At 41.6% G+C, this 21,169-nt stretch overlaps 1 protein-coding gene across 9 annotated transcripts in view; it reads left to right on the top strand.

Annotated features, from left to right (window-relative positions):
• Positions 1 to 381: 381 nt before the first annotated feature.
• IDO2 (indoleamine 2,3-dioxygenase 2) overlaps positions 382 to 21,169 on the top strand; it is a 45,059-nt gene continuing 24,271 nt past the window's right edge. For 3 of the 9 annotated variants that reach the window (XM_081220684.1, XM_081220686.1, XM_081220683.1), the window contains exons 1-3: positions 384 to 649; positions 12,536 to 12,631; positions 19,756 to 19,875. In XM_081220684.1, the coding sequence (XP_081076810.1) occupies positions 551 to 649; positions 12,536 to 12,631; positions 19,756 to 19,875 (315 nt within the window). In that variant the 5' untranslated portion in view covers positions 384 to 550. Of the gene's footprint in view, positions 650 to 2,675; positions 2,890 to 9,104; positions 9,175 to 12,535; positions 12,639 to 19,708; positions 19,876 to 21,169 lie in introns of all 9 variants that reach the window. The other 6 variants (XM_081220680.1, XM_081220679.1, XM_081220681.1 and 3 more) reach the window with 5 other exon arrangements.

Genomic DNA, 21,169 nt, shown 5'->3' with positions numbered 1-21,169 from the left:
AACACTTCTGAGGCTCTGATATGCGTTTAGAGTCCTCAGCCCCCCTCTACCCATGACCAATCCACTGAAATATCTGAATGTCACTAACTTCTAGTTTTAACAGTTTACACCTTTGAAATAAAGACCCAGTTGTCAAAGCTCATCATGGACCAGGTTCCCGTCGGGGTGTCTGGGATCATCCACAATCAAAACGCTTGTTCATTTCCCATTTTCTAAAATAGAACAGATTAGTCTCTGGGTTTAAAATCAATCTTCTTATATTCACATATATGAAAAGAAAGGAGTTTCCCCCCCTCCCCGAGGTGATTTTGTTTGCCTGTTTGTTTTAATTGGCAGTCTTTAATAATTTACTCAGCCTTATGTTAGAGAAAGTCTACGGCAGTGTGGAATTCAACCTTAGAGCAAGGTTCTCCCCTGTTCCCGAGACAACTGTACAGCTAACTGCGAGGAAGAGATGCTGTTTTGAAGCTCCCTTACCCTGGGTCTTTGATGTATTTGGAGCAGTTGTCTCTTTAACAGCAGCCTCTGCACAGATACTTCAAACAAAATTATGGAGCCTCAAAGTCAGAATTTGAAGACAGCACCATCTTTGACTTTAGGAAGATTTCATATTTCTGAAGATTATGGCTTTCTTCTTCCAAATCCTCTGGTAAGGATAGGGTCTTAAAGCAGGCCAGTATAGGTTTCTTGACAGGCTGACTTGGGTGTTTGTTTGTTTAATTGATGTGGTCATTAAGAGAGATGCAATATAAATGCTAAGTCATTGATTTGGGACAGATAATACAAATAAGGCACAGTGTGATTACCAACAAAGGAGAAGTGACCGCTACAGCAGGGGATAGAGCAAATGGAATGTTTTAATGTCAGCTTTTTTTAATGGATGGTCAATCATTCCAGCAAACTCATGAGCAAATGTGCAGTTATCAAAAAAAAGAAAAGAGAGAGAGAGAGAGAGAAAGAGAGAGAATTTAGATAAAGATCAATTATATGAGTAAATCAGTTTATCTTGACTTGCTAGTGGGAAAGAAAAGAGAACACAAGGGACCCTGGCTGTGTTTGAGGTTCATAGGAGGGATTAGATATTCACAGAAATTGCTGAGAAGAGGAGAGAACCTTTGAGGACAAACTGTACCTATTTCTTTTTTTTTTTATGTATTTTTGGCTGCATTGGGTCTTCGTTGTGGTGCGCGGGCTTCTCATTGCGGTGGCTTCTCTTGTTGCGGAGCACGGGATCTAGGTGCGTGGGCTTCAGTAGTTGTGGCGCACAGGCTCAGTAGTTGTGGTGCATAGGCTCTGTTGCCCCATGGCATGTGGGATCTTCCTGGACCAGGGCTCGAACCCGTGTCCCCTGCGTTGGCAGGCGGATTCTTAACCATGGCGCCACCAGGGAAGCCCCAATAGCTCTTTCTTAATTGTTCTTAAGGCTCAACCTGTAATGCAATTCCTTTTCAACACTTTAATGGTCAGGTCTAAAATGTCAAAACTGCAAGCGTCCTTAGAAACCATAGCTGAAGGCCAGAAGTTCTTGCCCAAAGTTATATTACTGGAAAAAGCAGAAGTAGTACTCAGGACTCTTGACATCTTTTTTCTACTACATTCTAAATAAGGGCCAAGCCTACTCAGCTAAAAATCTAGGGATCCAAAGTTACAATCCCTGCAATCATTTATTAGATCCAGTTTTTCCTTCTAGGGGTCTAATAGGAGATTTAACTGTGATTAATGAATGATCTGGCATTTAATGAGCTTTTATGGAATACCTTCTTCTGAGTGTGAACAGAAGAATAAAAATGAAGATAGGATCTATTTGCTGATCCCCAAAGCCCTCTGTAGAGCTGTTAGTTGTGAGACCAAGTCACAGATCTGCAAGTAACTTGAGCATTAAAAGTAATGACTCTAGGGTGTTATGTAGAGGAGAGCTGTGGCCCAGAACACTGGACTGTGTTCTTTGACCCTGCCACTAGGGTGACCAAGAAAGTCCATTTGCTACAGGCTGAGGGGGATTCCAAGATGCAGGACTTTCCATGGTAAACCAGGAAAGTCCTGGGCAAAATAGAATTATTTAGTTACCCTAAGTTTCACTTACTAACTCTTGTGACCTAGAATGAATCACCAGCATTGCCTGACCCTCAGTTTTCACATGTACTTGGAGAGATTTAGTGCCCCCCCCCACGCCACTGGATTGCTATGGAGTATGAAAGCACTTCCATAAATCCAGTGGAAGGATAGAAGCCAGTTTGCACAACCCTCAGTCCAGTGCTTATTCCAAATTCCATTCTGTGTGTATAACTTGATTCAGGAATATTTCCATCATCCCTACCTAGTTCACAAGGAAGAGTCTGTCAACAGGCCAACACTCTCTTATTGGGATTAAATATATACACTGAGCTGAGAAAAATAATATTAAAAGTATGTAAACATTGGGTAGGGCCACCATGATTGTGTTCCTTTCTTTGCTGTTTCCTTTCTTATAAATAAGAAAACCAGACGGAAAACAAGAGCAACATCAAGTGTTTGTGACTTTCTGAGAAAACACAGGACTCTATCTGTCCTGTGGTTTGGTTGATGGATACTCCTTAGAAGAAATTTCCATTCTGGAGCTCAGAATTTCCTGGCAAACTGGGTCTACTCTCACAGTCATGTGTCAGAGTTCTAAAGAATGCACTTCTTTGTTTCAGTTTTAATTTTCTCTCACTTGTGGAAGAATTTTAAACATCTCCCTTTCTGGGAAGAGGAAAGGGAAGAGAGTTTACACCAGAATCTGCCTCAGTTTACTCAACTAATCAGGAAAGAATCATCACCAGATAACAGTGGTGTCGCAATAGATCACAAATTGAGAAATATCAGCCGCTGACTTTGCTAAGGGCGTGAGTAGGCTTTGTTTGCTTTTAGGTAAGTGATGGGCTGGCTATTCCTTCATGTCAATGAGCCCAAACATACTCTTTCAGCAAGCTTGGTTGTTTACCATAAATACTTAAAGCATGTGAGTGTAATCATGTACCACAGGTAGTAAATATTTTGTTATATTTCAATGATTTTATGGATATTGGACCAATCTGTATGCTATTTCTAATAGCATTTTTATGACTAAAACTAACAAATATCGGAAATGGTTCTGATTTTTAATAATAACAAAAAAGAAAAGAAAACACAGTCAAACTAATGAATAAGCAATCATTCTGGCTTTGGGGGAAGGGTCTGACTTGGTTTCAAGTACTCCATCCCACTGTTTCTATAAACTCTCAAACATCTCCAGGGTCTAATGTTTCGGTGAGGAAAATGTATACCTTTCAGACCTATGTCCATAAGGAAGCCACAGAAATCCCTTGCCAGATCGTGTGTCTGTTGCATACGTGTGTTTGGGTTGGTGCGTGGGTGAGGAGAAATTTTTCTTTAGACATAAAGAATGTGAGGAAACTTGCTTGGCAGGAAGGGAGGGACCAAGATAGTTTACAGCAGGAGATTAGATTGGAGTGAGACCAAGGGAACTCAAACGTTAGGCTCAGGAATTTGGATTTCATGCGTCTGGTAAGCAACAATGCCCTGGTGTGTGAATATATTCCTAGCAGAAGGTTAAGGGCAGGGTGGGTTCCAGCAATGGTTCCTGAACTGCGTACCAAAATTAGTTGGGAAGCTTAAAAATTATTGATGCCAGAACCCCAGCCAGGAGTTAATTCAGAACCTCTAGCCTAACTAGCTCGGTACTTGAAAACGACAGAATACATAAAGGACAATGAAGGTCCAGGTGAGGGATGAGGGGCTACACGTAGGAGGTTGTTTGTGGAAAGAAAGGTGTCATAACTATGAGAAACAGTGAGAAGAGCTTGGAAGTAGTTTAACCACAAAAACAAAGGAAAGGGAAAAACAAAGCAAAAACAAATTGTAAGGGTGCCATGGAGCAGAAGAAAAGGAATCGGGATGCTGGGAACCTTGTTCTGTAGAGTGGCCAAGCAACGATTTAGGAAAAATAAAGTCATATATAATCTCCTGTAGCAATTCAAAGCACCTGAGAGAAGCAGTAGTTTTAATTCAGATTTTCAAAGTATTAGCAAAATTTATTGATAGCATTCTCCTAGATTTCATTAAGAATGGAGTTTTTCTTATTTCCTATGGTAACCTTCTTATAATATATAATAAGAGTAGTAATTATTATTTAATAGGTGCTCACTTTGTACTAGGCCTTGTGTTACCTGCACATTTCCCATTTGAGTCTCACAGTAATCTTCACTATTCTCAAATGACTCATGTGATAATTAAGGAGTTCAGCCCTGTCTCTGAAAACTGTCTTTTGGCTGCCCACCTTTCTCTTTTCCACCCTAGTCCAATCCACCACTATTTCTCCCTGGACTATCATTGCCTTGTAACCCGTCTTCTTATTTCCCCTCTTGCCATAGTACAGTCTCCGCATGGCAGTCAGAGTGACCCTTTAAAACAAAAATCAGATCACATCACTCCACTCTTTAGAACAAAATCCTATGTTTTAGTGTAGCCTCCAAGGCCCTCTCATGATGCTTACCCATCTCTTCAAAGTCATCTAATATCTTTCTCCTCTTTAGTTTGCAGCCATGACACACCAGGCTCTTTCCATTGAAACTTGTCTTTTATTTCACTTAAAACCCTCTCCTTCACATTCTACTCTGTCCCATAGTTTACATCCTAATTTTTATGATCACAATATTGTCACCCAACTTTCCTTTGTTGACGTTTGCCCACTTTAATTTCATTAAACTTTCATTTTTTAAACTTTCTGTGCTATTTTCTTAACCAGAAGCTGGTTTCATTAACTTAATCAGTGCTAATACAGTTTATTGTTTCTATAAAATACATTATTTTTTAAAAGTCTGTTCTTTTCTAGATTATACATGTGTTGAGAAGAATTATCCAAAATAGAGCAAAAGGAGAGCTGAATTTTATTTAGTACCATCCAGAGCCCTGTCTAACTAAACAGTCTCACCTTAGGATTACTTAATTACCTAACAGATGCTCCTTTTTTGTTTTCTTTTTCTTTGATGTTGGGGGTAGGAGTTTATTAATTAATTAATTTATTTTTGCTGTGTTGGGTCTTCGTTTCTGTGCGAGGGCTTTCTCTAGTTGTGGCAAGCGGGGGCCACTCTTCATCGCGGTGCACGGGCCTCTCACTATCGCGGCCTCTCTTGTTGCGAAGCACAGGCTCCAGATGCGCAGGCTCAGTAGTTGTGGCTCACGGGCCTAGTTGCTCCACGGCATGTGGGATCCTCCCAGACCAGGGCTCGAACCCGTGTCCCCTGCATTAGCAGGCAGATTCTCAACCACTGTGCCACCAGGGAAGCCCGGGGTGCTCCTTTTTTGACATGCTGCTTACTATTGATTAGGACCGAATCTCTGAAGCTGCATATTAACTTGCAGATTTTTGTTCAAAAGAGCTGCCAGTGATTTCCGTTGAGTAGAAAATAAAACCCTAAAGCTTGTGATTGTTCTCTCATATAGGACATTAACCAATTCCTATGTCTTTACCTTAGCAATTTAATTTTAACATTCTTTTTCAAAACTCTAAACACTTCAGTTTATCAAGTGCTTTTGAACCAATTGGACCATCCTGCTGAGTTCCTCTTTAATAAACTAAATATATTTTGGACACACATTCCATATTTGCATGAGTCATTTTTTTAAACTTTTTGAAAATTGTACTTTGACAGATATAAAAGTGCAGAAAAAGAATAACCTAAAATAGGAAACTGAAAAAATAGAAAAGAAGGCCATAGATTTTATTATTTGTGGCCATCCCACTTCTGGGTCTTCTGATTATTGGAATGAGGGGAAGAAAAACATGTCAAGTTTCTTTCCATTTCTTGTCCCCTTGTACTAACCATCTCCGCAGTCACCATTCTCCATGTGTTTACTCTCAGGAGGTACTGGAGAGTACACTGAACTCTGAGTCAGAAGAGGTTTGACCTGACCACCGACCAGATGTGTAAACTCGGGAAAGTTACAAAACTTCTCTGGCTGGAACTTCCTCTATTTTGAAATGGAAATAATGAGATAATCTATTCTAACTCACAACACAAGTGTAGATAGATGAAAGATGTAAGCACCAACAATTAAACTAGAAATTCTCTAAAAGAAACGATATGGGGACAGGAAGAACTTTCTAAGCATAATCGAAAACCCAATGGCATAAATGAAAATGTTGGTTCATTTGACGACCCTGGTATGAATGGCATTTCACACTCGCACTCAATGACCAAAGCATGACAAGATATTCAAACTCATTAATAATCACAGAACTGTAAATTTAAATAATAAAATGATAGCATACAAAATTTCTGGAAAACCACTCAAACTTGCAAGGGTCATCATTGCTTGATGAGAGGATGAGGATATGAATAGTTTTACTTTCCACTTTATAAATTTTGTGCTTTTTGACTGTCTTGCCATCAATATTGATTACATTATTTTAATCATTTCTGAGAAAGGTATATTTTGGGTGGTTATTTTATTGTTACTAAATATTGAAATAATTACAGAATTTTAGTGCAGATAACACATATTATACCTTTAAAAATAACAAAAAACTTTGCTGATGCTCTGTTGTTAGAATCATAAATAAACTGGCACTCCCATTATATATTACATACTATAAATGTGATTATAAATTCATGTAGGGCCTCCCTGGTGGCGCAGTGGTTGAGAGTCCGCCTGCGGATGCAGGGGATACGGGTTCGTGCCCCGGTCTGGGAGGATCCCATATGCCGCGGAGCGGCTGGGCCCGTGAGCCATGGCCGCTGGGCCTGCGCGTCCGGAGCCTGTGCTCCGCAACGGGAGAGGCCACGACAGTGAGAGGCCCGCATACTGCAAAAAGAAAAAATAAAAATAAAAAAAAAAAAAAAAAAAAAAAAAAAATTCATGTAACTTTTCTGTAAGAAAACCAAGAAGTAGCTCTTAACCTTTCCATGTGCAAAATCTTTAATCCAGTAAATCCACATTTATAAAGTTGTCCTAATAATGAGAAAACATCTAAAAACACATGTAGAAGGATGACTCTTGCAAACTTGTTAATGGTAGTGAAAAACTGTAAGCAGTTACCAATATTCATGAATAGGATATTGAAATTGTATATAGGCTTTGAAGTAGATGCGATAGATTAGGATTAACTAATACCAAAAGGGGTGCTATGTAGTGAAAAACTCATCAGCTGATCCTGTCCCCCCATACTGTAACTTAAAACAAAATCGGGCAATCAAAGAGTAAGTAACACAATTCAATATTTTATTCGGTTTCTAGAGGAATATCCCATTGGAAGGGTGAGTACATTTTATTTTTTAACATCTTTATTGGAGTATAATTGCTTTACAGTGTTGTGTTAGTTTCTGCTGTATAACAAAGTGAATCAGCTAGACATATACATACGTCCCCATATCCCCTCCCTCTTGCATCTCCCTCCCTCCCACCCTCCCTATCCCACCCCTCTAGGTGGTCACAAAACACCGAGCTGATCTCCCTGTGCTATATGGCTGCTTCCCACTAGCTATCTATTTTACATCTGGTAGTGTATATATGTCAGTGCTACTTTTTCACTTCGTCTCAGCTTACCCTTGCCCCTCCTTGTGTCCTCAAGTCCATTCTCTACGTCTACATCTTTATTCCTGTCCTGCCCCTAGGTTCATCAGAACCATTTTTTTTTTTTTTAGATTCCATATATGTGTGTTAGCATATGGTATTTGTTTTTCTGTCTCTGACTTACTTCACTCTGTAGGACAGACTCTAGGTCCATCCACCTCACTACAAATAACTCAATTTCATTTCTTTTGATGGCTGTGTAATATTCTTTTTATGGCTGCGTAATATGGCTGTGCCACATCTTCTTTATCCATTCATCTGTTGATGGACACTTAGGGTGAATACATTTTTAATGGATTATGAGTTAGCTTTAAAATCCTTTCTCCCTTTCCTTCGAGGTCCCCACATCAGTGGTTTTCCAACTTTGGGGTACATTAGCTTCACCTACAGGGCTTGCTAAAGCACAGGCAGCTGGTTTCAGGTTCAGTACATCTGGGGTAGAGCCCGAGAATTTGCATGTCTAACAAGTTTCCACATCATGCTGATGCTGCTGGATGGGAACCACACTCGGAGAGCCTAGAGGTTCTCAAAGCTCACAGTTTTCTTACATTTGTGGGGTTGTACCAGAGTCCAAAGACTAGAACTGTTTAAAGAAGGGAGAGGATAAAGAGAAGGAAGGAAAAGAAGCCTCTAGGAATCTAAGGGGAAAGAAAAAGAGATATTCAAGAATAGAGTGCTGCTCAGATTGAGGCAAAATGTAGTATTTAAGGATTCCCATGCAAGCCAGGAAGCAGAAATCCAGATGCTTTAATTTTTTTTGGCTGTTCATCATGGCTTGCAGGATCGTAATTTCCCAAACAGGGATGGAACCTGGGCCACCTCAGTGAAAGTGCCAAGTCCTAACCACTAGATTGCCAGGGAATTCTCCAGGATGCTCTAAGTTAATTCTCAGAATACGATCCCCTCTCTAGGCATCAAAGAAAGAAGGACAGATTTAGTTACAGCTTTCTTCAAACCCACTTTAAAAGGGATTCTGAATACTATGAGTCTGATTCTGTGATTTTCTTTTATAAATATTATATTCCTTTGTCTCTGTAGCCGCATTCAGTTTTTGTTCATAAAACATATGCATCATACAGATGAGAAGAAAAACAAGTTGCCAGTTCAGAGTCAGTTTACCATAAATCTCTCTGCCTTTATGTGCGAGCATTCTCAGCTGGTCCACTGCTCTGTAAATCCCCAAACTTGGGTCAGTTAGCAGCTTTCTTCAATTCTGCACTACTGCTGAACACTGCTAGGGAAAATTATACCATTATGCTTATAAATGTTGTCTCTGGGAGAAGAGTAGGGGAGCATAGTGGACTCTACCTCTCAGAAGCTGAGGTACTGGATGAGGAATGCATGAGGAGAACAGGGTGTGATTTCCTCTTTGTGAATATCTGTATTGTTGGGGCCCAGGGCAAGTCACCCACGAATATGTCTCAATGCATATTGATTATTTGGGGTGAAAGTTACTTAAGAAACAGTCAATTTAAGAGGAAATTTGACCCTCTTCTCTGTCTCCCTAAAAGCAGGAAATAAATCTCTCCTATGAAAGGTACCCTCCACGCATCTGGAGATAGGACACCCTTACCACCAGAGGTAGGGAATTCAAGCCGAGAAGCCTGAATAAATAAAACCCTGTTACTTCTTTAATTGACGACCCCAAGACCAAACTCTGTTTAGATAAGCACATGAAGCCTAAGTTTCTTTGTCTTGTCCATTCCTCACAGATTTATTGTCTCTTTGTCTACAAAGTATAAAAGCCTGCTTTGGCCACTTCTTAGGTCCCATTTCTATGAGACCTCTGTACACACAAACTAAAATTTCTTTCTTTTTCTCCTGTTAATCTGTTTTGGGTCAATTTTATTGACTCCTGACACAAGAACTTAAGAGTAGAGGGTAAAATCTCCCCCTCCTGCACAATATCTATATTAAAAATGTTAAATTATGATGTTTGGTGTAATTTGATTTGTTGGGAAAGCTAGTAAACGCTGTCCAATTTGTCCCAAATTGATTCAGGGGCAGATAGGAAGCAGAGGATTAAATAAAGTCTATAATTTTCAAAGATTGTGTATTGGATGTTAGATTCACCCAGTTTTATTTTAGAGTCTGAGGGATAGAGGATCTCCAACAAGTGACTTACTGGTAAGTTACAGATCTACAGCACTCCAAACTTAGAGTTTTCAAACTTCCCCGGGTTTTTAAAGTCATTATAATGTATTATAATATACATACTATATATTGCAAAATATTAAGTTATTTGCATTTTTATGTTTAATTTCCTCTTCCCTTCCCTCCGGTAATTAATTTAACATCCACCGCTCTCCCCAAGTCATATAACCTGAATCTTCACCATTTGCTGAGAAACTGAGTTCATAAGAAATGAATCCCTCAAACTCCAGACTCTCTCCGTCCAGCTCTTCTCAGTCAGGTGCTCCATTTGGGCCCTTCCTCTCCTCCTCCTCCTCCTCAAGACCCTTTACTTTTAATTATTCCCTCTCTCCTTTCTCTTCCATCTCCGCCTCTTACACTAGCAGGCTGTAAACCACTCAGGTTTCCCATTCGAAAGTGGGAACAGCTCTCAAACACAAACTGTCGCCTTGTTACAGCTTATGGCTCTCCCAAAAAAGGAATTCAGGGCTTCCCCGGTGGCGCAGTGGTTGAGAGTCCGCCTGCCGATGCAGGAGACACGGGTTCGTGCCCCGGTCCGGGAGCTTTCCACATGCCGCGGAGCGGCTGGGCCCGTGAGCCATGGCCACTGAGCCTGCGCGTCCGGAGCCTGTGCTCTGCAACGGGAGAGGCCGCAGCAGTGAGAGGCCCGTGTACCACAAAAAAAAAAAAAAAAAAAAAAAAAATTAATTCACATTTCCAATCTCTGTTTTCTTCCCTCCTCAGCACACTAAAATTTGAACCCTGTTTCCATGACCCTGACCTGAATTTCTATGCCATATACATGGAAAGACATGTATATATTGATATATTAGTGACTATTTAGTTTTGTCTTCCAAAGGCATAACCTTACTTAAATGATGCATTTGGCCATCTGATGAATCCCAACTTCCGAGAAATCCTCTAATGTCTTGACTTCTATAGGGTGATTCTCTTCTGGCTCATTTAGCCTCTATACATGTCTTTTTGTGCTGGATTCAGTTGCTCTGCCTGCCTTGTAAGTATCCCCCCCAGTGCGCTGATCTAAGCCTTCTCCTTTCACTTGGCAACTTCTCCCGAATGGTCTTGTACCCACTTGTGGTTTTTACCACAATGCGGAATTTGCACTAGTGTGATGCCTCCCGATTGTATATTTCTAATATTAATTCTCTCCTGAGCTTCCAATTGTATATCCAACTGCCCAGTATAGAGCCATATCTTGACATTCCACAGATATTTTAGGTTGGACATATCTAAAAAAAAATTCACTATTGTATGTCCTCTCTTTGACTTCCACCTTCATTTCTGTTTCAATCTGTCTTCTCAACAATTCATTCAGTCATCTGATTCAGAAACATGGAAATCGTCCTCACCGCCTCTCTTTCTTAACCCAGAGACACAACATTTCAGTCTTACAGACTGTACTCTGTAAAAGGAGGCCCAGACCCTGGGGACAGGTCACAAGTTGGCAAACTTTTTCTGTAAAGGGTCAAATAGTAAATGTTTTAAACTTTGCAGACCATATGGTCTCTGTTGCCACTATGCAACTCTGCCATTGTAAAGTGACAGCCACCGTAGACAATGTGGAAACAAATGAACTTGGCTGTGTCCTAATAAAAGCTTATTTACAACGAGTGTAATTTGCTGCAGTTTGCCATTTCTTGGGATAGAGTCAGGGTTGCTGTAATCCAACCTGTGTTCTTCTTCGCTAAACCAACGACCCAGAGTGGGCAAATAAACTGTGCTATTGGGCTAGGGATCACCTTGCCTTTAGTCCCATCCCTGCCTCTAAATTTAATTATTTCAATTTTATTTTCCAAATATTTTTGAATATATACCTTCTCCTTTCCAAATTCACTGCCATTGCCTAAGCTTAATTTTCAGACAATATTTCAAAGGCTTCCTCATCTGACTTTATATCTTAAAATCCCAAAGCAAAGTTATCTTCCTAAAATTCAGATTGAATCATGTCACCAACATATATAAAGATAAAGTTCTTACGTAGTCAATAAAAGGCATATTTGATCTGATTTTCTGGTCAAATCTTCCATCATCCTTTCTCTTGAACTTTATATTCTAGTGACACTGAATCATCTGTAATCCCAAGAAGCACAGTTATCTCTATTTATCCATTATCTCCTCTGTTTCACTGCCTTCCCATCTTAAAAGTTCCAACTAGAAAAGTCACTTTCAGACCCTACTACTGGCCCCAACTCTCATATTTCTGTGAACATTTCCCTTTAATTCCCTAGCACAGTTGACGGAATTAACCACTTCCTCTTCAGCTGGTTGCTAAGCTTACACATATCCTTAATTGAACATATTATACTGCATTGGGTATGTCTGATTACATTTTTATTTTATTTTATTTTATTTTTGCGGTACGTGGGCATCTCACTGCTGTGGCCTCTCCCATTGCGGAGCACAGGCTCCGAACGTGCAGGCTCAGTGGCCATGGCTCACGGGCCCAGCCACTCCACGGCATGTGGGATCTTCCCGGACTGGGGCACGAACCCATGTCCCCTGCATCGGCAGGCGGACTCTCAACCACTGCGCCACCATGGAAGCCCCTGATTACATTTTATTTATCCCTTACTAGACCATATGCTCCCTCACCACAAGGACTGTATTTTAGTCACCTGTGTATCTGCAGTGCCTAGCATAGGGTACAGCAGATAGTGAATTCTCAATATTTGTTGAATGGAATTGACCTGAATTTTGCCTTAAGACTGAAATCTGAAAACAGCTACTACACGAAGCTGTTTCCCAGAGAGGTCTAAAATACTGAGGCATTTTTATTTTTTGAATGCAGAAAGAACTCCCTGATCACTATAGACCTTGGATGGAAATTGCCAACCGACTTCCTCACTTGATTGGGAGTCACCAGCTTCGAGCTCAAGTGAACGAGGTAAAACGTTTGGTATTCTTCTCCTTAACCCCTTCTCACTACCCTATTTTCATCCTCACACCAGTTTCCTTTCTCAGCATTGTGGAAGTGGGTCAGCTGACCAATCACTGCTGTTGAGTTTATCTACAGAGCTAAAACTATCTCACCCTTCATGATGAGCAGAATGACACTTGCTTCCAGTATGACAAGTGTGTTTCCCTAAAATTCCCAGAGCCTGCACAGAACAGTTCCTGGAACATACTGGGCACTCAACAAGCATGTGTTTAAAAAAGGAAGACAGTTTGGTTGAGAAGTGTCAGGAAACCGATGAATAAGACCTAGTTGGGGAAGGACAGGTGTGAAAATTCTCAGTGCCCTCACGCCAAGCCACACGGTCAGGGCTCCCCTCCCCATGAGTGAAGCCACATTGATTTACTGTCGGCGTTTCACAGAATAGTAGAGTCAAGAGACTTTCCCAGTTATAAAGTCAGTGTTGGCAGATTCGTCAGAAATCATTGATAAGTCTGTAAATGCCACATATGAGACAAGATGAGAAATGTTTCCCCAAAATATGTAAGGAACTGTGAAACTCCTTGGTCCTGGGAGAACTGACATGACCCCACAGGAATAAGAAGAAGGTTTTATAGGAATAAGAAGAATAAGAAGAAGGTGTTATAGGAAGAACATAGATTTGACTCAGGAGGACCTGAGTTGGACTCTTGGTTTTATCACTTAGTCGCTATAAACTTTGACTTAACGAGTTATGTATTCTGTTTCCATATTTACAAAATGGGAGAAATTCGGGGCCCCTAGAATTGTTGTGAAAACTAAATGACTTTTGCAATAGTGTTTTTGTATTTCCTGCCACAAAACAGTGTTCAATATATATATTTACACTTCCCTCTCGTCTCTCCTCCATCTGTTTTAATCTCACCAACTGGCATGCCATGTGATTTTAGACATATAAGAGGTTTTCCTCTCCAAAATTCTCCTTCACTGACTTATGCATATTTCATGTCTATAATTACAAATTCATTTAAAAATAATTATGGAATGCCTGCTAAGTGCAAGCACAAGGTTTAAAACCCTGTAAGGGATGTAAGACACTCTCTTCAGTGTCTATGAAGATGGGAAACTAAGCCTAAGAATTTATTTTCCTGCTGCCTAAAGTCTCATTAATATGGCCAAAGAAATACAAAAAGAAGAAAAAAGGAGATATCTGGGTGAGGGAAAACGAGATAAATGATGGAATAAAACCCTTAAGGACTTTTGTACCATATTAATCAAATTATATCAGATCCAGAAATGTCTATTGTACCCATGCCAAGCGTTCAACCAGAGCAAAAAGAAGACCCCCGAGGCTCCCTCTCCCATCTCGGAGTAAGAGGGCACAGAGGCAAGGGGCAGTTTGCAGGAAGGTAGATTCAAGTTCAATGTGTACTTCAAAGTCCTCTGTACAAGGCTTTCCTCGGGGTTTATGTAACTCAACCTCCATAAACGAAGTGAAGAACTTGTTGAATCGGTGCTTCTCATATGTTAAGTGTCAATGAGGAAAGGCCAGGAGTGTCCAGCTAATTTCTGGTCACTGTAAACATGGGCATGGGGGATATAGCTCAGTACAGCAGTGGAATTAATCCCCCTGATACTTCTCCTGTGTTGAATAGTTTCTCTCCAGAAATTGTGTCTTGGAACCTGTGAAGATGACCTCATTTGGAAATAGGGTCTCCACAGATATCATCAAGTTAAATAAGGTCATGTGTGTTGTATTAGGGTGCATTCTAAGTTCGCTAGGACTGGCATGCTTAGAGCAAGAAGGGAATTTGGACACAGAGACACAGATATACAGGTTAGAACATCATGTGAAGATAGAGGCAGAGACTGGAGTGATGCATCTACAGTCCCTTAAAGTATCCCAAGAGTTCCTGGCAACCACCTGAAACTTGAACTGAAACAGGGAACAGATTCTCCCCCAAGAGCTTCCAGAAGGAACAAACTTCACAAACACCTTAATTTCAGACTTTCATCTCCCAGAATTGTGAGAGCATAAATTTCTGCTGTGCTCCCTCTTTGGGGCAGCCCTAGGAAACTAATATAACATCCGTGGCCATTCCCTATGCTTCTAATTAGCTCTAAAACAACTAACTGGATAAAACCACTCTTTAGACTTCACCACCACAGATGGAGACTGAATCAATTGGAAAACCGTCATGAGAAGCAAATACTATGGCTTCCAGGACCACACATAGAGCTACAGACTAAGACATTTGACCTCTTGAGGCCTTTACTTGGCACAGACAAGACAGAAAGTGAATTTACACTCCTAATCTCACAGTACCTCCAGGCCAACCACCTTACTCTTAGAAAGCCTCCAGGGCCCCTATCTGTATGTTGGTAAGAAACAAAACAGACAAAAACTTGTTAACTAGCTTAGACTCAACCACCTTCTTCCAGGAAGGGTCCCCCTTCTCCAGACCTCTGGGACAAAACACTACAGACAGCTGATGGACTCACAGGAAGCTCACAAGAGGAAGCTCAGAAGTATCCTGGAAACATATAAGGGAAGCTCTATTAGTTACTAATTCTGATACCCTGGCCTCCATTCCTGAACACGAATGGATAACCCCAAATGACCAAAGGATATGAAGAGAATAAACAAGTCAAGAAGGACGAGGGAGGGGCTTTCCTGGGGCTTCCCTGGTGGCGCAGTGGTTGAGAGTCCGCCTGCCGATGCAGGAGACACAGGTGCGTGCCCCGGTCCGGGAAGATCCCACATGCCGCGGAGCGGTTGGGCCCGTGAGCCATGGCTGCTGAGCCTGCGCGTCCGGAGCCTGTGCTCCGCAACGGGAGAGGCCACAACAGTGAGGGGCCCGCGTACAGCAAAAAAAAAAAAAAGAAGGACGAGGGAGAGACAGGACATTTGGTCTCCGACAGAAGCCAAAATATGAGATCAGTGCTTTTAAAAACTGCATTAATGTCTTCAGTATATGTACTCCATAAAAATAAATAAAGTTGCTCGGTAAAAGGAACTATTGGAAAGCAAAGAAATAAACAAAAAGCTCAATATCAACCCGAATAAATGAGGGAAACATTGATTATAGAAAAATAATGGTGATTTAGGGACTTCCTTGAAACGGTTTTATAAAGCAGAAAGCAAAAATTAAATGCCAGCATCAGAAAAATAAAAGTATATGAAAAAGAGAAATGGATGATCTAAATTCCACAAAACAGAAGTCCCACAGGTAGACTAGTGTGGGTGAAGAAAAAGAAAAGCTTTAAACGCATAAAAACAAAATTTTTCAGATCTTATGAAAGACTGGAGTATTTCTATCAGAAAGACAATGGGGGCGGGGGACCAGCCATAGATATCCTGGTGAAACTTCAGAGTTTCTAGAATAAGAGGAAAGTTTTGCAAGTCTTAATCAGGAAGGAAGAAAAATGAAACTAGGTGACTTATAGAGAAACATAGGACTATGTATCTATGTTAAAAAGTACTAAAAGGCAATTTAAAACCTATTTGAACAGCTAACATTTTATTAAAACTCTGGCAACATCAAGCACTGGTGAGGCTATATACCAACAGAGACCCTACTTCACTTTGCTGATGGGAATGCAAAATAGTCTGGCAGAATCTTTTAAAGGCAAACATCGACTTACCATATGACCCAGCAATCACATTCCTAAGTATTTACCCAAATAAACTGAAAATTTATGTGCGTGGAAAAGCTTGTGGGTAAAGGATCCCGTAAACTGGAAACCACCAAGATGTCCCTCAACAGGGAAATGGTTAAACTGAGTACAATGGCCTGAATGTGTGTGTGGTCCACAAATTCATATGTTGAAATCTTAATCCCCAGCATGAAGTTGTTAGGGGTGGGGACTTTGGGAGGTGTATTAGTCAGGGTTCTCCCAAGAAACAGAACCAATGGGAGATACAGAGATCTATAGAAAGATATTTATTAGGAGCAACTGACTCACATGATTATGATTATGGAGTCTGAGAAGTCCCATAATCTTCCTTCTACCTGCACGTTGGAGGCCCAGGAAAACCAAGAACCAGAGGAGCCAGTGGTGCAATTGCCAGTCCGAGTCTGAAAATCCAAGGACTAAGAGTGCTAATGGTGGGGGAAGATGGCTGTCCCAGCTCAACCAGAGAGCAAATTTACCCTTTGTCCACTTTTTTGCTCTATTCAGGCCCTAAGCAGGGTGGATGATGCCACCCGAATTGGTGAGGGTGATGGGCTTTACTCAGTCTCCCAATCTCTTCCAGAATCTCTTCTGGAAACATCCTCAAAGACACATCCAAAAATAATGGATCTGGGCATCCCTTAGCCCAGTCAAGTTGACACATCAAATTGACCAACACAGAATGTAATTAGGTCATGAAAATAGAATGGGATATTCATAAATGGGATGAATGCCCTTATAAAAGTGACCCCAGGGCTCTCTGGCCCTCTTTTGCTGTCAAGTGAAGATGAAGCAAGAAGACAGCAGAATGGTTCTCACCAGAACTCACTCATGCTGGCACCCTGATCTTGGACTTTCAGCTTCCAAAACTGTAAGAATCAAATTTCCACTGTTTATAAGCCATCTAATCTATGGTATACTTTGTTACAGCAGTCTGAACGAAGACTCCTGTATTCATACATTGGAATGCTATACAGTGACAAAAATGAATAAGCTATTGATTTATTCAACCATATGGATGAACCTTAAATACATTTTGCTAAATGAAACACATCAGAACCAAAAGGCTACATATTGTATGATTCCATTCCTGTGACATTTATATATATATGGTTGGGCAAAAAGTTCGTTCGGTTAGTGAATATGTTGTTCGATAAAGTTCTTTGTGAAAATGAAAAATGTCTTTTATTTGTACTTAAAACCAAACGAATTTTTGGGGCAACCCCATGTTAAGATGAATAAATAAGTAAATGAATGATGGATAATATTTCACCATCAGAGATGAAAGTTATAAATTAGGAAGGGGGGAAGATAAGACCAACCTGTGACACCAGATTAGAGTTGGAGACGTCTGACATGTTTAGCATTTTAGCATCATATATACATATGATACTAAAACGTATATATATATATATATATATATATATATATATATATATATATACACACACACACACACACACACATTTTGTGGACATATAGATGGGTAAACAAACATTATATGTATGTGTACATAATATGTGTATACACACACACAGAACACACACACACATTTCCTAGCTTTGTCCGCTGTGAGGGATCTAGTAACAGGGTCATTGCAGTAGCAAAGAACAAACCCAGTGTCCATTTATTGGAACTCTTTTCCAATAAATGGAACTGGGGCTTCTCGGAGAAAGAGCTGATTATAAATCTGGAACAGGGAAAAATAGAAGGTGACCCCAGAACATCTTGGGACCTTATTCCTTTACCTTGAGGCTGCACTGTGGGTAGCCAGTAGCCACTCACGGCTACTGAGCACTTGAAATGTGGCCAGGACAAGTTGGCATGTAAGACACTCGCTGGATTTTGAAGACTTACTATAAAAAGAGTGTAAAAATCTTGATATTTTTAATATTGATTATGTGTAAACATTTTGCATACATTGACCTAGATAAAATGTTATTAAAACTAATTCCACCCGGGGCTTTTTTTGTTTTTTGTTTTTTGCTATTTTTAAAATGTGGCTGATAGAAAATGTAGAATTACACGTATGGCTCTCATATTTCTTTCGGGCAGCGCTGACTTCAGAGGGCAGGGCTGTGGTCAGCAGAACTGGCCTAGCACCCTGGCTCAGTCCCTCCTGGCTCTGTGGCTCTGGGCAAATATCTTACCCTCTCTGACCCTCAGTTTTGGCCTGTGGGTTTGGGGGAAGATGGAGTACCAACCTGCTTGGGACGCTTTTCTCACCATGCCTTGGACACTTTAGTAATTGCCTTAGAATAAGTACTGAAGAAATAACTGAATACATTGTATCTGTGGTTATAATTCTCAGGCTGGTTCCTGTTAAAATGCAACATCTCAGCAATGCCTCCAATAGACACACACACCCCCTAAGGCACAGAACTGTCGCGATTCTATCTCAGAGCCAGTTTTAAGGGTGAAATAAGCAGTCTGGCACAGTGAGGACAGACTCAGAAAGGCTGCCCCCTAGCGGCCAGCGGAGGAAGGATTCCCATCGGGGAGGCTGCCGCTCCGGCCGCCGGGCGCTGGGCTTGGGGAACCGCGGTCCCAGCCCACTTGTCACTCATTGTTTAAGAGCCCGGAGTTTAAAGAGATACACACATCCACGGCCGCCCCTTCTGGCGCTTCGGACCCTGGAGAGGGGCACCTGGGAAGAACTAGACCAGACTGTGTCTAGAGCTGGGGAAGGGATAGGGGACGGAGGAAAGCCGAGGGGGAGGTACAGGGAAGCTGGAGCTCAGAGGCTGTTGACGTCAGCCGAGACAGGCAGGGTTGGCCGGGGCAAAACTGAGAAACTGGTAATATTTGCTTAGGCAGGGCTGTCAGTAATAACTAACTTGTGTACAGGGTGTTGCTTTCAAGGACATCACCTTTACACCTCTCTATGACGCATCTTGACAGGGAGGGAACGGGCGTGGAGAGGTCACAGGGTCACGGGGGAGTGTTCGGACGAGAAATGAACAATCTCTTGTTCCGGCTCAGCAACCTCCCGTAAGGGGTTTGATCGGATTCCTAATTCCACTGGCCTCCATGTACTCGCTTACCTACGAATTAAACGGAGTAAACAGAGACAGTAACGCCCACAGCAGCAGGGCTGTTATTAGGGTTAAATGGTACCCGTTATGCAGAGGTGCTTTGATAAGGCAGGATTGTAAAAGTGGCCCCGGGACACTCCCGTTTAATAAATGATGTCAGTCTTGGGACTGAGTTATTCTAGAACACTCTAACCAAGCTGTCAGTGATGGTGACCAGTGACCGTCACAACCATGGGGACAATTTGGTGTAGGTACTTCGTGAACACTTATCATCTGGGATACCTCCTCTACCGCAGTGTCCTAAGATCAGGGCAGAAAGGGGGGTGTGTGGATCCCCGTCACTGAAATATAACCCCTTCAAGCCACAGAACCCCTGCAGCCTTCACACCCCTGCAGCTGGTAATCTCTGGAAATTCTCTTGAACAGATGCCCCTCTTGAACTGCCAATTCCTCACGGGTTACCGGGAACAGCGGCTGGCACACCTGGTCCTAACCTTTATTACCATGGGATATGTCTGGCAGGATGGAGAGGCACAGCCCAAAGAGGTAGGGACAAAGGGACACCTGTCCTGTCATCTGGCAGGTCTGCTGCACCTGGCAAACGCTCTCTGTTTGCCTGGAAAACGGGTCCTTTCTTGTTCTTTCCTTTGGGTATGAGGTGAAGGAAGGACAAAGGGCCCATTTAAATGAAAACACAATTTTCCACTGGCCAGGAGGTTAATTTTCCTTAGAACGGGTAGCCCTCTCATTAGTTTTTGAATTTTGTTTTTTCTGGCACCCACCCTCTTCCAAGAATTGTGAAGAGCTGCATTTGAAGGCAAGTTCTGAGGTGTCATAGAAAACTTCATGATTTCCATTTCACAGCAGTTTGTGCTCTTATACATATCCGTAATCACAGTCAGTGTTCACAGTCCCATAAGGTAAGTACAGCCATGCTGTGCCCATTTTACAGATGGCTGAGGACTACAGGAGTTCAATTCCTTGCCCAAGGTCAGAGAGCAAGCTCGTGGAAAATCCAGGGCCACAACTCAGACCTTCTGATGTCACTAATGTAACCTTCTTTCCCCAGAGGGGAAAAGCACACATTGCCATTTATAACACTAATCTTACTTTCTTGAGTGTTGCTTGCTATCTACCAAATATTGGTCTGTGTCTCTTAATAGTTCATGTAAATCTCTTCTGAATCTTTTCATAACTTTTTACAGTTTCAGTCAGAAACTTGGAACGTGAAATCGTTGTTTCACTGACTGCAGTATAAATTCCTATCAGTTTCATTTTTTTATAAATGGACATTCTCCAGAAATGAGGGTGTTACCCTTGTTCCAGTACTTCCTGCTTGAGTCAGCAGCCTGTGCTTATTTTGTGTGCTTGGTTGATTCTACCTTTTCTCTCTCAAGTAAATTCAGGAGACTCCCAGTGAGAAAAAGAAAGGAATGTAAGGAAGGAGAGAAGAGGAAAGCATAGAGCTGCTTCAGACTCTTTAAAAAGAGTCACGTGTCTGATGTTGGAAAGTCTGAGATCTAGGCACATACGACAGGGCATCCCAATGGGCTTCCCTCCTCCTCTGTTCTCCAAACCACAATCCTCAATCAGGGGAAGGGGTGGGAGCCCCCTGTCACACCCCACCCCCGCCTCGGGCCATCTCTTACCTTCTTTGTATCTCCTCCCGTAACTTCTTCACTCTGGAGACACCTCACTTCTGCGCTGCGCTCCTCATCCGCTGCCCCCCAAGGGAAGTTGGCCTTAGGTTTGAATCTGAAATTCTTTAAAGCTCTTTATTGTTTTCTACCTGGAAAGAGTTCTGTCCCAACTCTCTCTAAAAATCTAAGGGAAAACAAAG

Source organism: Mesoplodon bidens (assembly GCF_964165515.1).
Source record: "Mesoplodon bidens genome assembly, chromosome: 20".
In the NCBI taxonomy this organism is placed as follows: Eukaryota; Metazoa; Chordata; class Mammalia; order Artiodactyla; family Ziphiidae; genus Mesoplodon; species Mesoplodon bidens.
The sequence above is the reverse complement of the archived record's forward strand: the minus strand, read 5'-3'. Positions and strand labels throughout refer to the sequence as shown.